The 12,946-nt window shown below is 44.6% G+C and overlaps 1 protein-coding gene across 4 annotated transcripts in view; it reads right to left on the bottom strand.

The window, feature by feature from the left end:
• Positions 1-12,946, bottom strand: part of LOC147434569 (mitochondrial outer membrane protein porin of 36 kDa-like) — a 73,666-nt gene that overhangs the window by 43,262 nt on the left and 17,458 nt on the right. For all 4 annotated transcript variants that reach the window (XM_086491032.1, XM_086491034.1, XM_086491036.1 and 1 more), the window contains 2 exons: positions 850-917; positions 26-136 (listed from right to left, as the gene is read on the bottom strand). In XM_086491032.1, coding sequence (XP_086347158.1) covers positions 26-136; positions 850-917 — 179 coding nt within the window. The remainder of the gene's footprint in view (positions 1-25; positions 137-849; positions 918-12,946) is intronic.

Here is a 12,946-nt window from a genome sequence, read left to right as displayed (position 1 = left end):
TAAGCATTGAGTTAGGAAGATATACATTGGAATTAGTGTCCAGCTTGATGTCAGTTGTGACATTATTCTTGGTGAGCTTAGTGGATACGTCACCTACAAAAACATCTCCTTTCTTCACGCCACTTGTAGTGAAGGCCTGCCACAAAAAATAGAGAGAACGTGACAAGTAAGACCTCAAGGCTAAATTAGCATTCATTTGTTAAGACTACTTTCACACCAATGTCAAGCGATATTTCTGATCTAATCACAGAACCAAAAACAAAACTTACTGGTGCAACTTGCTTTCACCCAGTCAAAGGTGCAACAATAGCCCAAACAGAAGCATTTACAGCAGAAAATTCCCAACACCTCCAGATAGAATTAGAGGATATACAACGTCAAGAAGTTATCATCAGCATAAACCTAATAATCACCACTGTAGTGCTGGCTAAAGGAAAGTACTAAATAGATGCTCCAAAAAGCATGCATCTAAGCAGTTAACACACCACAAGCTCTATTCTATGCTCTATGTGAAGACAGGACACTGTAATTTGAACCTTGCAACTAACATCTCATGGTTACAAATTCCTGGGACTTGAACTTAGCACACTGCAGCTGGCAACTCGTAGTTGAGTGGCAAGCACTGGCAACTCATGGTCTATGAGTTTAAGATCATAAACTACTTGATGCGAAATTCATTTGTCAATGACCACTACCGACATTTACTCCTAGAACCATCATGTTTCAACAAAAATAAACTGGGCATGACACACCAACAGGAATTCACATCCCATAAGCTCTCCATACACTTCAATGAACAAGAATATGTCAAAGCCCTACAACAAATAACAAAAATGTGAGAATACATACCAGGCCCGTCTCTGACTGAGTTGAAATCGTTATCTTGTGATCTTCCAAATAGTCCTTGGTTAAAAGATCTGAAATATACACAAGTACCTATTGCAAGTCAAAAAAACTTCAACAAATCTCCCCACTTTACGAACACGACTCTTCTTTAATCAACAATTAAGACCCAAATAACTTGGCCTGCCTAATAAAACCAGAGAAACCACAAAAAATTCCAGTAGCCAATACAATTTTTGATGTACGTCTACAAGAATCTAGAGAACCCCAAATTCACAGGAGATTTGCAGATGTGGCGTCACACATACACCGCACACATGGGCATACATCAAAAGTACATATCTATGCCGGATTCCCTTGCATTTTAAAGCTTTCCGATGAGCTGTAGCTCCGTTCCAGCATGTTGTGATTTCTTGTTTTGGTCACTGTCGGAAACCCAAACCCCTCTCTAAAAACCTCAAGGCTTCCCCGATGCTTCCTTGGTGTTATCTGGCAGTTTAGGTGTGAAACCCTAAACCTGCAACTAAACACAGCAGGCTGTAATTCTTTGGGTTCGGATCATTTTGAGCGGAACAAACATGTTTATGTGTGTCTCAGGAGCGCCCAACACAATGGGACACTTCCCCTTTGATTTGGGCGAGTTTTCACAAGAGAAAACTATCTATTTTCGCAATTTGTTGCTGTGTGTAACTATGAGGGATTAGCAACTAGCTAATCGAGTTCCTCTTCAGAAGGCTCTTGCTTGGGCAAACGCGCATAAAACCCACAGATTGTACATGGTCATCTGAGAAGCCCAACTAGTGTCACAAAGTAATGACGTGGCATGGCGAAATCCCTAGCAAAAGAGACGGAAGAAGTTAAACCAACTTATGGCACCTACCCGAGTGAATCAAATTAGAGAGGACAAAATTAATACGTTCTACCAACTTATGGTACCCCAGCACAGGGGCCTAAACCCTGAAAAATTAAATATGAGGACCAAAATTGCATAGAAGCAGTTGACGTGGCAAGCTGTGTGGACGGCCCAAAAATTGCGCCGCGAATCGCACTGCTGACTTGGCACTCTACGGACGTCCTAGAGGGTGCATGCTTTTGGGATTTTTGGGACTTTAAGCTTTCGGGGACCATAACTTTTCATGTAACGGCTTTTCACAAGCCAAGGGCCTTGAAAAGGGTGCCAGGGCCTCCTCTATCGGCAGATTAGCTTGAGCAGCACTCCGAAGAGAGAGGACCCTTGGACCTTGTACTTGCATCGTCTCTTTCTCTCAGTTTTTGTTCGATTCTTTCACTTTCTCTCCCATGTGTTGCACTAGATCTTTGGCTTGGAGAGTTTAAGTCTATTACAACTAGTGGGGCATTACCATATGTGCGAAGGGAAGAGAGAGATGCACGAAAGCAAATCATCGTGCTACATGAGACAAGGAAGAATGCAAGCTTTCCATGGCAGAGATCGAGGAGGTGATCTCGTAAGGGATGTCTGACTAGGCTATGCCTATGGACTATGTGTGGTGATCCTCTAAATGGAGTGTTGGCTTGCAAGTTGCTCTCCTACTGACAAGTCAGAAAGACAGTCACCTCTGTGGGTCCCCACGAGAAAGGAACTCCTTTCTGTGTCAAAATATGCAATGGGGAAGCAACCTCTGCAAACTTTCTAATGAACCGCCGGTAGTAAGAACATAAGCCCAAGAAGCTTCTAACTTCATGGACATTGTTCAAATCGGGCCAATCACGGATAGTCTCTATCTTGGCCGTGTCCATCTGCACTCTTACTACTGAGACGATGTGTCCCAAAAAGTGCATCTCTGGTAGAAAAAATTCACTCAACTTGGCATTGATCACCAACTTGTGATCTCGCAATGCCTGAAAGACCTGTAGCAGATGTTGTCTATGTTCTCTCTCATCCTTGAAAAGACTATAATGTCATCAGAGAAAGTGCCAACAAAAGATCAGTCACCTCTATGGGTCCCCACGAGAAAGGGACTCCTTTCTGTGTCAAAATATGCAATAGGAAAGCAACCTCTGCAAACTTTCTAATGAACCGCGGTAGTAAGAACATAAGCCCAAGAAGCTTCTAACTTCAAGGACATTGTTCAAATCGGGCCAATCACGGATAGTCTCTATCTTGGCCGTGTCCATCTGCACTCTTACTACTGAGACGATGTGTCCCAAAAAGTGTATCTCTGGTAGGAAAAATTCACTCAACTTGGCATTGATCACCAACTTGTGATCTCGCAATGCCTAGAGACCTGTAAAAGATGTTGTCTATGTTCTGCCTCATCCTTGGAGAAGACTATAATGTCATCAAAGAAAGTGCAAACAAAAGATCTGTACTCTCTGAAAATCATGTCCATCATTCGGTTAAAGGTAACTGGAGCATTGGTAAGGCCAAAAGGCATCACCAAAAATTCATATAAATCAAAGCTCGTCCGAAAAGCTATCTTATAGACATCTCCCGGCACGATTTGGATATGATGATATCCCTTTTTCAAATCGATCATGCTGAAACAAGATGATCCCTGTAATCTATCAAGAATATCATCGATCCTCGGAATTGGAAATCCGTCCTTGATGGTGATTTTAATGAGAGCTTTATAATCAATGCACATTCACCAAGATCCGTCTTTCTTTAAAACCAACAAGACCGGAGAGTAGTAAGGTGAAGTACAGGTGAAGTACTCGGCTGGATATAAGACCCTTTTCCAAGAGGTCTTTCACTTGGTTCGTAATCACTTCATTCTGGGCTCGGCTCACGCGGTAAGGTGGTCGGTTCGCTCGTGTGCTTCGAGGTATGAGATCAATAGTATAATCCTCACGACGAGTTGGTGGCAACTCGCCCGGCAGGCTCTCTAAAAAGCAATCGGCATGAGTGTGGAGAAAATACCTCGACCCCTTCAGTTTCAAAGCTACATGGATTGTCAGTGTGACAATGGCTTCTGAAACAAATGATGTACATGGTATTTAAAGTGAGCTCAAATCAAATACCTGTTACATGAATGTTAGAGCTGTACAGATTGTCAGTTTGGCAATTGCTCTTATGGAATGTCCAAAAGTTTCGTTAGTGCTATAGAAGTGAGTATTTCTTGTCAGTTTGTCAAGGATACAGTAATTGCTTCTATTGAAGAGTACATGTGTAACTGCATTCTTAAACTGTCGGTTTGGGTATGCTCGAAAGTGTTACGGGATCAAACGTGTACTATAAGACAGTGGCAAAATGTGCAGCTACCATTTTGTCATTGGAAAGTTAGTGACTCAAAGCAATGGCACAGTGCGAAGCTACCACTATGTCATTGGGACAGGGTTCACACGCAGGCAATACATGAGTCGACGAGGTGTTGAATACACCAGGGTTGACAATGAGCATGTATGTGTCGTATATGTGTCGACAGGTGTTGAATACATCAGTGTTGACAGAAAGCATGTACGACATAGATGCAAACGAGGAAGTTTGAGATTTCAAGAGGGGGGTATGTCACCAACGTGTGACTACTATCTATCCTTTTTGTTGATTTCTTTCTTATTATCTATTTACTTTCACTTTTTGGAAACACCCCTCGGGAAATCTAACTGCCCTGCATTGCATAGCTAGTGTGGAACTGTTCAGAGGGAGTCCAGGCCTGAGGGCAAGAGAGCACTAAGGTTGGACAAGGACTATGGTTAGCCAAGTGGGGTCATTGACTAGCCAAAGTGGAATCCTTTGCTACAGAGGCTACATTTCAGTTCTGGATGTGGCCGCAGTGGACAAAGAGGGTCGGATGACCTAGAAAGATACAATGGCAGCATCTCCTAAAATTTAGGGAACTGCTATTTTGGGACCTGAAAATGTGTTGACGTCATTACCTCCAGAATGACAAGGGGAACATTTTCTTACTCTGCCGTGAAGTCGGCTGGGCAACCGGTTGGGATATTTTTAGACGGCAACCCCGAAACGGGAAAATGCTTATAAATGTGCCAAGTGGCACCTTCTGGTGCACTTGCCTCATGCAACAAGAAGTGGCGCTGAATTTAGGAGGGGGAGAGCCTCATTTTCAGATTTGTCACAGGTTAAGAGCTATGGAGTGCTTGCTTTCCCTCTTATGCACAGTGCGGTGCCAGGAGTGATGCCCTGCACGCTACGCATTGCCCTCTCTCCCCCCTTTGGCAGTATGTTATGCCCCTCTAGTGGGCTCTTCATTTGACCAATGTACAGTTGTGTGGGTTCATGCGCGATTGCCGAGGCAAGAGCCTCTTGCACAGGTACTGGATTAGCTAGCGGCTAATCCCCCCGCAGGTACAGGTGAATTCGGAGAGGTTTCACGCCAAAAATCTCGTCCGATTCAAAGGGCAAGTAGCCCTACAGGTACGGGAGCTCGAGGACTTGCTACGGATGCGACCGGCACGCGAAACGGAGCCCGAAACAGTAAATTACAGCCTGCTGTGTATTTTTGCAGGTTTAGGGTTTTGGCCCTAAACGGACCCTTATACCCCCAAGAGGTTCGAGGACGCAAGGGGACCGCTGTACAGGTGATCTGGCGCATTTTCAGGGCTGAAAACAGAGAATTCAGCGTGCTGCAGATTCTCACCAGGTTTTGCAAAGTGCCCGTATGTGTCGGGAAAGTCAGTCAATGCGTGGGAATACTGACTGTGAAGGGTCCTAGTACAGTTATGCTGCCGAAATCAGGCCGAAACAGTTGAAATTCAGCCAAGTTTGTGCGGGGCAGCTTGTAGGGATCCACAGCATTTATTCCCTCTTTTAAAGAATAAAGAAATACCGAAAGGGGCGCCTAAGTTAGGGGCCAATCTGGTGTCGGTCTTCTCATACAGGTGCATTCTAGCATCTGTATCCCATTCCCCTCTCTTGTGTCACTATAGCGCAGGTATAATAGACGACTAATAATGGGTGAAAGCTAAATCAAGGTTTGAAGTAAAGTCTACCGCCCTTTTTGGATTGTACAGGCCGGTTACATGGTTCCATCGACGGGATTAAATCACTTTTTCCCATAGAAGTGAACCTTGGTCAGTTTTGGGCTTGAAGACACAGGGGATCATAGACCAGACACAAGGAATTGCAATTATGGCTGACAGACCAGATGATGTGACTGAAGAGGTTTCCTCTTCACAGGGTCAACAGACACATGAAGTGGGTGAGTCCTCAAGACCACCACAGACAGATGACAATATATTCAGGACCCAGTTGGCTACTGCTGTGGCTATGTTCACACAAGTAATGCAGAACCCGAGGCTTTTAGCCTTTCTGCAACCTCCTGTTCCGTCTCAGCAAGTTGGGTCACTGGATCATATTCAAAAGCCTGTTAAGGCTCGAGCACAGGTGATTCATACCGCACAGTCAATGGAAACACCTGTACACTTGACGGAGAACATGCAATCTCCACAACCTATGCCTAAGGTGCAAGAACAGGTGGCTGAGATGCCAGTCTTTCAAGCTGTACCAGTTCAGCCCGCCACCTCTCAGCAGCCTATAGCTGGTTCTAATGGGCAGGGAAGCAACCTACAGGCTATGCAACAGGTCTTCCCACCACCTTCAATACACCCTGGCTATTTTGGAGGTGGATCCGTATTCCAGAGCATGGCTGGTCATGCACCTGGAAATCAGTTTTACACGCCAGGAACAGTGTTCGGGGGTGCTCAAACGATGATGCCTAACCCCATGTATGGTGTCACGGGCATGCTACCAGGGTTTCAGAGCACTCAGGGCCAATTTGGGATGCCACAGGCAAATTTTGGTATGTCTGGAATTACAAATCAGCAGCCAAATATGGCATTTCCAGGTCAAGTTAATAGCGGACAAGGAACAAAGATGAACCCTAATAGTGTTCCCATGTTTCAGTCACTTCCATATGACAATTTAACGCCGCTGGAGAGGCCAACTCTGTACAAAGAAGGTGGCAAAGGTGTGACTTTCACGACCTTTGCAGGGTTTGATGACAGGAAGAAGGCTCTCTCATTCCTCCAGCAGTTTGACAAGGCTTATGCAGGGGGAAACTTTACAGAGGCTTCAAAGGTCCGCAAGGCAGCCACTTTCTTGACAGGGAATGCGGGACAATGGTGGACAACTTTATTGCTTCAAGGGCAAGCTCCGTCCACATGGATTTACTTCAAGCAGATTTTTGCAGCAGCATGGTTATCTGATGCCTTTGAAGAAGATATCATGACAGAATGGCACCAACTAAATGCTGCCACTTGCAAAAATCTGGATGATTACAATCGGAAGTTTTGGAAAGCTCTACTTCCAGTAACTTCCTATAGGTTTGTGCCATTGACAGAACAGATTGAAAAATAATGTTGTGGCCTACCCAAAGGACTGAGAAAATACTGCACAAAGACAAAAGTCACTACTTTGACGCAGCTCATCGAGGTAGCAAACACTGGCAATGGTTTGCTCAAGGGAGAAGATTGTGAATTTAACACTGGCGTCAAGGCAAGATCAGGCAAGAAAAATTCAGCCAAGAAGCACGTTCCCAATGAGGCTTGTAAAGGGACTCAGGAGTCAGCCAACGCAGGGAAAGACAAAGCTACGGCTGAATCAGAAAAAGGACCAGCAAAGAAATGGAAAAGACGTTTTCCTCGCAAGTCAGAAGAGCAAAAGAAGGTCCTGAGGACAGAGAACAAATGCTTTATATGTGAGCAGCCTGGCCACATTGCTTACAATTGTCCTACAAAGAAAAGGCCAACTGATTCTGATGACAAGGAAGACAAGAAAGGAAAGAAGCCCATGGCTGGTCTAGTGCCAGATATGGTGGGCGACAAGCCAAATTTAGAAGCAAGTGAGCTTTGCAGAGCATGGGGAAAGGTCAGGGATCAAACAGTGCTTATCTTCTTTGATCCAGGTGCCAAAGCCAACTTCATTTCCCCAGAATTGGCTTCAAAGTTGGGAATCAGACCTGAAGAGATGGGGTATACAGCAGAGGCAGGTTTGGCATGTCCTGGCCATACAGAGACTGTGACACCCATCATTGGAAAGTTGCGTCTACATATCCAGTCCTATGTAGATGCTGAAGAATTTTACATCATGCCACTGGACGGATGTGATGTGTTGTTAGGTATTCCTTGGTTGTTTCGTGTACAAGGAATCATGGATGCCTACAACAAAAAGATCACTGTACAGTGCAGGGGAAAGACTCATATTCTGGATGTAAAGCTTAAAGGGGAGTCTATTCCCACTGTATCAGCTTCTGCTATTACTTCTGTAATGAAAAAGCATCTTTCTGCGTACTTGGTTTTTGCACATGAAGTGTCAGATTGTGATGAATCAAATTTATCTGTGCTAGATAAAGAAAGGTCAATGTTTTTACAACAGTATAGTGACTGTTTCTCCGATTCATTACCATCTCAATTACCGCCTGAGAGACCCGAGGACCATGCGATAGATTTGGTGCCAGGCAGTAGCCACCAAATAAGCCTCCATACAGGGTTAGTGGGGCTCAGCAGAAAGAGATAATGGGCCAAGTTCAGGAGTTATTAGAAAAGGGGCTGATTCAGCCCAGTTCATCTCCATTCTGTTCTCCACTGTTGTTGGTGCAGAAAAAGGATGGCTCATGGCGTATGTGCATCGACTACCGTGCACTGAACAAGAATACCATCAAGAATAGGTTCCCTATACCTAGAATTGATGATATTATGGACAAATTAGAAGGAGCAGCTATGTTTAGCAGGATAGATCTAAAGAGTGGGTACCATCAGATCCGCATTAGATCAGAGGATGTGCACAAGACTGCTTTTAGAACAACGTTTGGCCTTTACGAATTTTTAGTGATGCCCTTTGGTCTCACAAATGCTCCTGCTACGTTCAATAGGATGATGGACACAATTTTCCGTCCACACCAGAAGTTTGTTGGTACATTCTTTGATGACATGATAGTCTACTCAAAGAATGAAGAGGAGCATAGGCATCACTTGGCCATTGTATTCGAAGAGCTACGCAATCATAGGTTGCTCATCAATGCAAAGAAAAGTGAATTTTTTCTGGAAGAGATCCACTTTCTGGGACACATTGTCTCAAAGGATGGTGTCAGAATGGATCCTGCCAAAGTTGAAGCGATCAAGTCATGGCCAGATTTGAAGACGGTGCATGATGTCCGGAGCTTCTTTGGACTATACTCCTATTATAGAAGGTTTATCCGAAATTTCGCTGAGATTGCTTCACCTTTACATGCTCTTCAAAAGAAAGCAGTCACCTTTAGATGGACACAGAAAGAGATTTCAGCTTTTAATCTCTTAAAGGAAAAGATGACTTCAGATCCAGTCATTGTGTTGCCAGATCTTAGGAAGTCATTTGTGGTCCACTGTGATGCCTGCGGTAGTAGCAGTGGTGCAGTGCTAATGCAGGATGGCAGGGTAGTAGCCTATGAGAGCAGAATTTTGCAAGGGCCAGAGATGACCATGCAGGTCTATGAGAAAGAGTTACTGGCTGTGATTCATGCACTCTTAAGTTGGAAACACTACCTGCTAGGTGCAGACTTTGTTGTCCAAACGGACCATCAAACCTTGCGATACTTCTTGACACAGACAAAGTTATCTGAGAAGCATATGCGATGGGCAAATATCTTGTCCATGTTCCATTTTCAGATTGTGCATGTGGAAGGCAAGAAGAACGTTGTGGCTGATGCCTTGTCAAGGAAGCCACAAATTTCCAGCTGTGTCAATTCCTTATCATCATGAACTTGATGATATGAGAGAACAGTATGAAAATGATGAAGATTTTGTAAGGGTCTTCGAGCAACTAATGGATGGACAACGTCATGAACACTATCTTCTTAAAGACGGGTTCATGATGATGCATGGCAGATTGTGTGTCACAAAGCCATTGCGACGCAAAATTATGCAAGAGAGTCATGTCCCACCGTATGCAGGGCATCGTGGTATTGATGCTACAGTTAAAGCGGTTGAGACATTCTTCTACTGGCCTACATTGAGAAGAGATGTGGATGCCTTTGTGCGAGAATGCCTAATATGCCAAGAGGTCAAGTTTGACAGGCAAAAGGCACCAGGATTATTGCAACCACTACCTATTCCAGATAAACCATGGGAAAGTATTGCTATGGATTTTATCTTTGATCTTCCGAGAACGCAGACAGGAAACAATGGTATTTGGACCATCATTTGCAGATTCAGCAAACAGGCTCATTTTATTCCTGTCAGGAAGAAGATAAAGCCAGATCAGATGGCACGCTTGTTTATGAGCAATATTTTCAAGTATCATCGCACGCCACAATCGATTGTTAGCGACCGTGATCCACGCATGACAAGTTTGTTCTGGAGAGGCTTGTTTGAGAATATGGGCACCACGCTCAAATTCTCTTCGTCATTTCATCCTCAAAAAGATGGGCAATCAGAAGAGGCAAATTCTATTGTCCTCGATCTGTTGAAGTGCTATGTGTCAGAGCATAAAGGAAAGTGGGAGCAGTATTTGCCATTGGTGGAGTATGCATACAATAATACAGTGCATTCATCAACTGGCAAGGCACCCTTTGAGATAGTTGAAGGTGGCAAGAAAGTTCCTCCCATACTGCATACAAAGGACAAGATATTTGAAGCAGATAAGTATGTTCAAGACATGGATGAAATGTACAAGAAGGTCAAAGTGGCCTTAGAAAGGACTCAAGCAAAGCAAAAGAAAGCAGTTGATCGTCACCGTCGTGAAGTGGTATATTCACTTGGTGATTGGGTGCTTTTACGCTTTGAAAAGGCAAGGTTAAAGAAGATGAAGGGCAAGGAAAGACTGTTTCCAAAGCTCAGCATGCGTTACTATGGGCCTTTTCAAGTGTGCGACATAATCAGTGATGTTGCATATAGGCTGAAATTGCCTGACAGTTGGAAGATTCACAATGCGTTTCATGTGAGTCTTCTGAGACCCTATGTGGGTGATGTGCCAAAAGATATGCCAACTGAAGATCAACCGGAAGTCGAGGAACTTGACGAGATCTTGGTCCCTGAACAGATTTTGGCACACAAAGAAAGGAAAGTCAAAGGCAAGGTTGCTAGACGTTACTTGGTAAAGTTCAGAAACTATCCACCAATGGATGCTAAGTGGATGGAAGAAGGTGAACTTGCAGAGTCACCAACTGTGTTATCACTTTACTTGGAAGCCTTCGATTTGCAACCTACCTCGACCCCTTCAGTTTCAAAGCTACATGGATTGTCAGTGTGACAATGGCTTCTGAAACAAATGATGTACATGGTATTTAAAGTGAGCTCAAATCAAATACCTGTTACATGAATGTTAGAGCTGTACAAATTGTCAGTTTGGCAATTGCTCTTATGGAATGTCCAAAAGTTTCGTTAGTGCTATAGAAGTGAGTATTTCTTGTCAGTTTGTCAAGGATACAGTAATTACTTCTATTGAAGAGTACATGTGTAACTGCATTCTTAAACTGTCGGTTTGGGTATGCTCGAAAGTGTTACGGGATCAAACGTGTACTATAAGACAGTGGCAAAATGTGCAGCTACCATTTTGTCATTGGAAAGTTAGTGACTCAAAGCAATGGCACAGTGCGAAGCTACCACTATGTCATTGGGACAGGGTTCACACGCAGGCAATACATGAGTCGACGAGGTGTTGAATACACCAGGGTTGACAATGAGCATGTATGTGTCGTATATGTGTCGACAGGTGTTGAATACATCAGTGTTGACAGAAAGCATGTACGACATAGATGCAAACGAGGAAGTTTGAGATTTCAAGAGGGGGGTATGTCACCAACGTGTGACTACTATCTATCCTTTTTGTTGATTTCTTTCTTATTATCTATTTACTTTCACTTTTTGGAAACACCCCTCGAGAAATCTAATTGCCCTGCATTGCATAGCTAGTGTGGAACTGTTCAGAGGGAGTCCAGGCCTGAGGGCAAGAGAGCACTAAGGTTGGACAAGGACTATGGTTAGCCAAGTGGGGTCATTGACTAGCCAAAGTGGAATCCTTTGCTACAGAGGCTACATTTCAGTTCTGGATGTGGCCGCAGTGTACAAAGAGGGTCGGATGACCTAGAAAGATACAATGGCAGCATCTCCTAAAATTTAGGGAACTGCTATTTTGGGACCTGAAAATGTGTTGACGTCATTACCTCCAGAATGACAAGGGGAACATTTTCTTACTCTGCCGTGAAGTCGGCTGGGCAACCGGTTGGGATATTTTTAGACGGCAACCCCGAAACGGGAAAATGCTTATAAATGTGCCAAGTGGCACCTTCTGGTGCACTTGCCTCATGCAACAAGAAGTGGCGCTGAATTTAGGAGGGGGAGAGCCTCATTTTCAGATTTGTCACAGGTTAAGAGCTATGGAGTGCTTGCTTTCCCTCTTATGCACAGTGCGGTGCCAGGAGTGATGCCCTGCACGCTACGCATTGCCCTCTCTCCCCCCTTTGGCAGTATGTTATGCCCCTCTAGTGGGCTCTTCATTTGACCAATGTACAGTTGTGTGGGTTCATGCGCGATTGCCGAGGCAAGAGCCTCTTGCACAGGTACTGGATTAGCTAGCGGCTAATCCCCCCGCAGGTACAGGTGAATTCGGAGAGGTTTCACGCCAAAAATCTCGTCCGATTCAAAGGGCAAGTAGCCCTACAGGTACGGGAGCTCGAGGACTTGCTACGGATGCGACCGGCACGCGAAACGGAGCCCGAAACAGTAAATTACAGCCTGCTGTGTATTTTTGCAGGTTTAGGGTTTTGGCCCTAAACGGACCCTTATACCCCCAAGAGGTTCGAGGACGCAAGGGGACCGCTGTACAGGTGATATGGCGCATTTTCAGGGCTGAAAACAGAGAATTCAGCGTGCTGCAGATTCTCACCAGGTTTTGCAAAGTGCCCGTATGTGTCGGGAAAGTCAGTCAATGCGTGGGAATACTGACTGTGAAGGGTCCTAGTACAGTTATGCTGCCGAAATCAGGCCGGAACAGTTGAAATTCAGCCAAGTTTGTGCGGGGCAGCTTGTAGGGATCCACAGCATTTATTCCCTCTTTTAAAGAATAAAGAAATACCGAAAGGGGCGCCTAAGTTAGGGGCCAATCTGGTGTCGGTCTTCTCATACAGGTGCATTCTAGCATCTGTATCCCATTCCCCTCTCTTGTGTCACTATAGCGCAGGTATAATAGACGACTAATAATGGGTGAAAG

Source organism: Adiantum capillus-veneris, chromosome 19, assembly GCF_014529385.1.
Source record: "Adiantum capillus-veneris isolate H3 chromosome 19, ASM1452938v2, whole genome shotgun sequence".
NCBI classification, from domain to species: domain Eukaryota; kingdom Viridiplantae; phylum Streptophyta; class Polypodiopsida; order Polypodiales; family Pteridaceae; genus Adiantum; species Adiantum capillus-veneris.
Note: the sequence above shows the minus strand (reverse complement) of the source record. Positions and strands in the feature narration are given on the sequence as shown.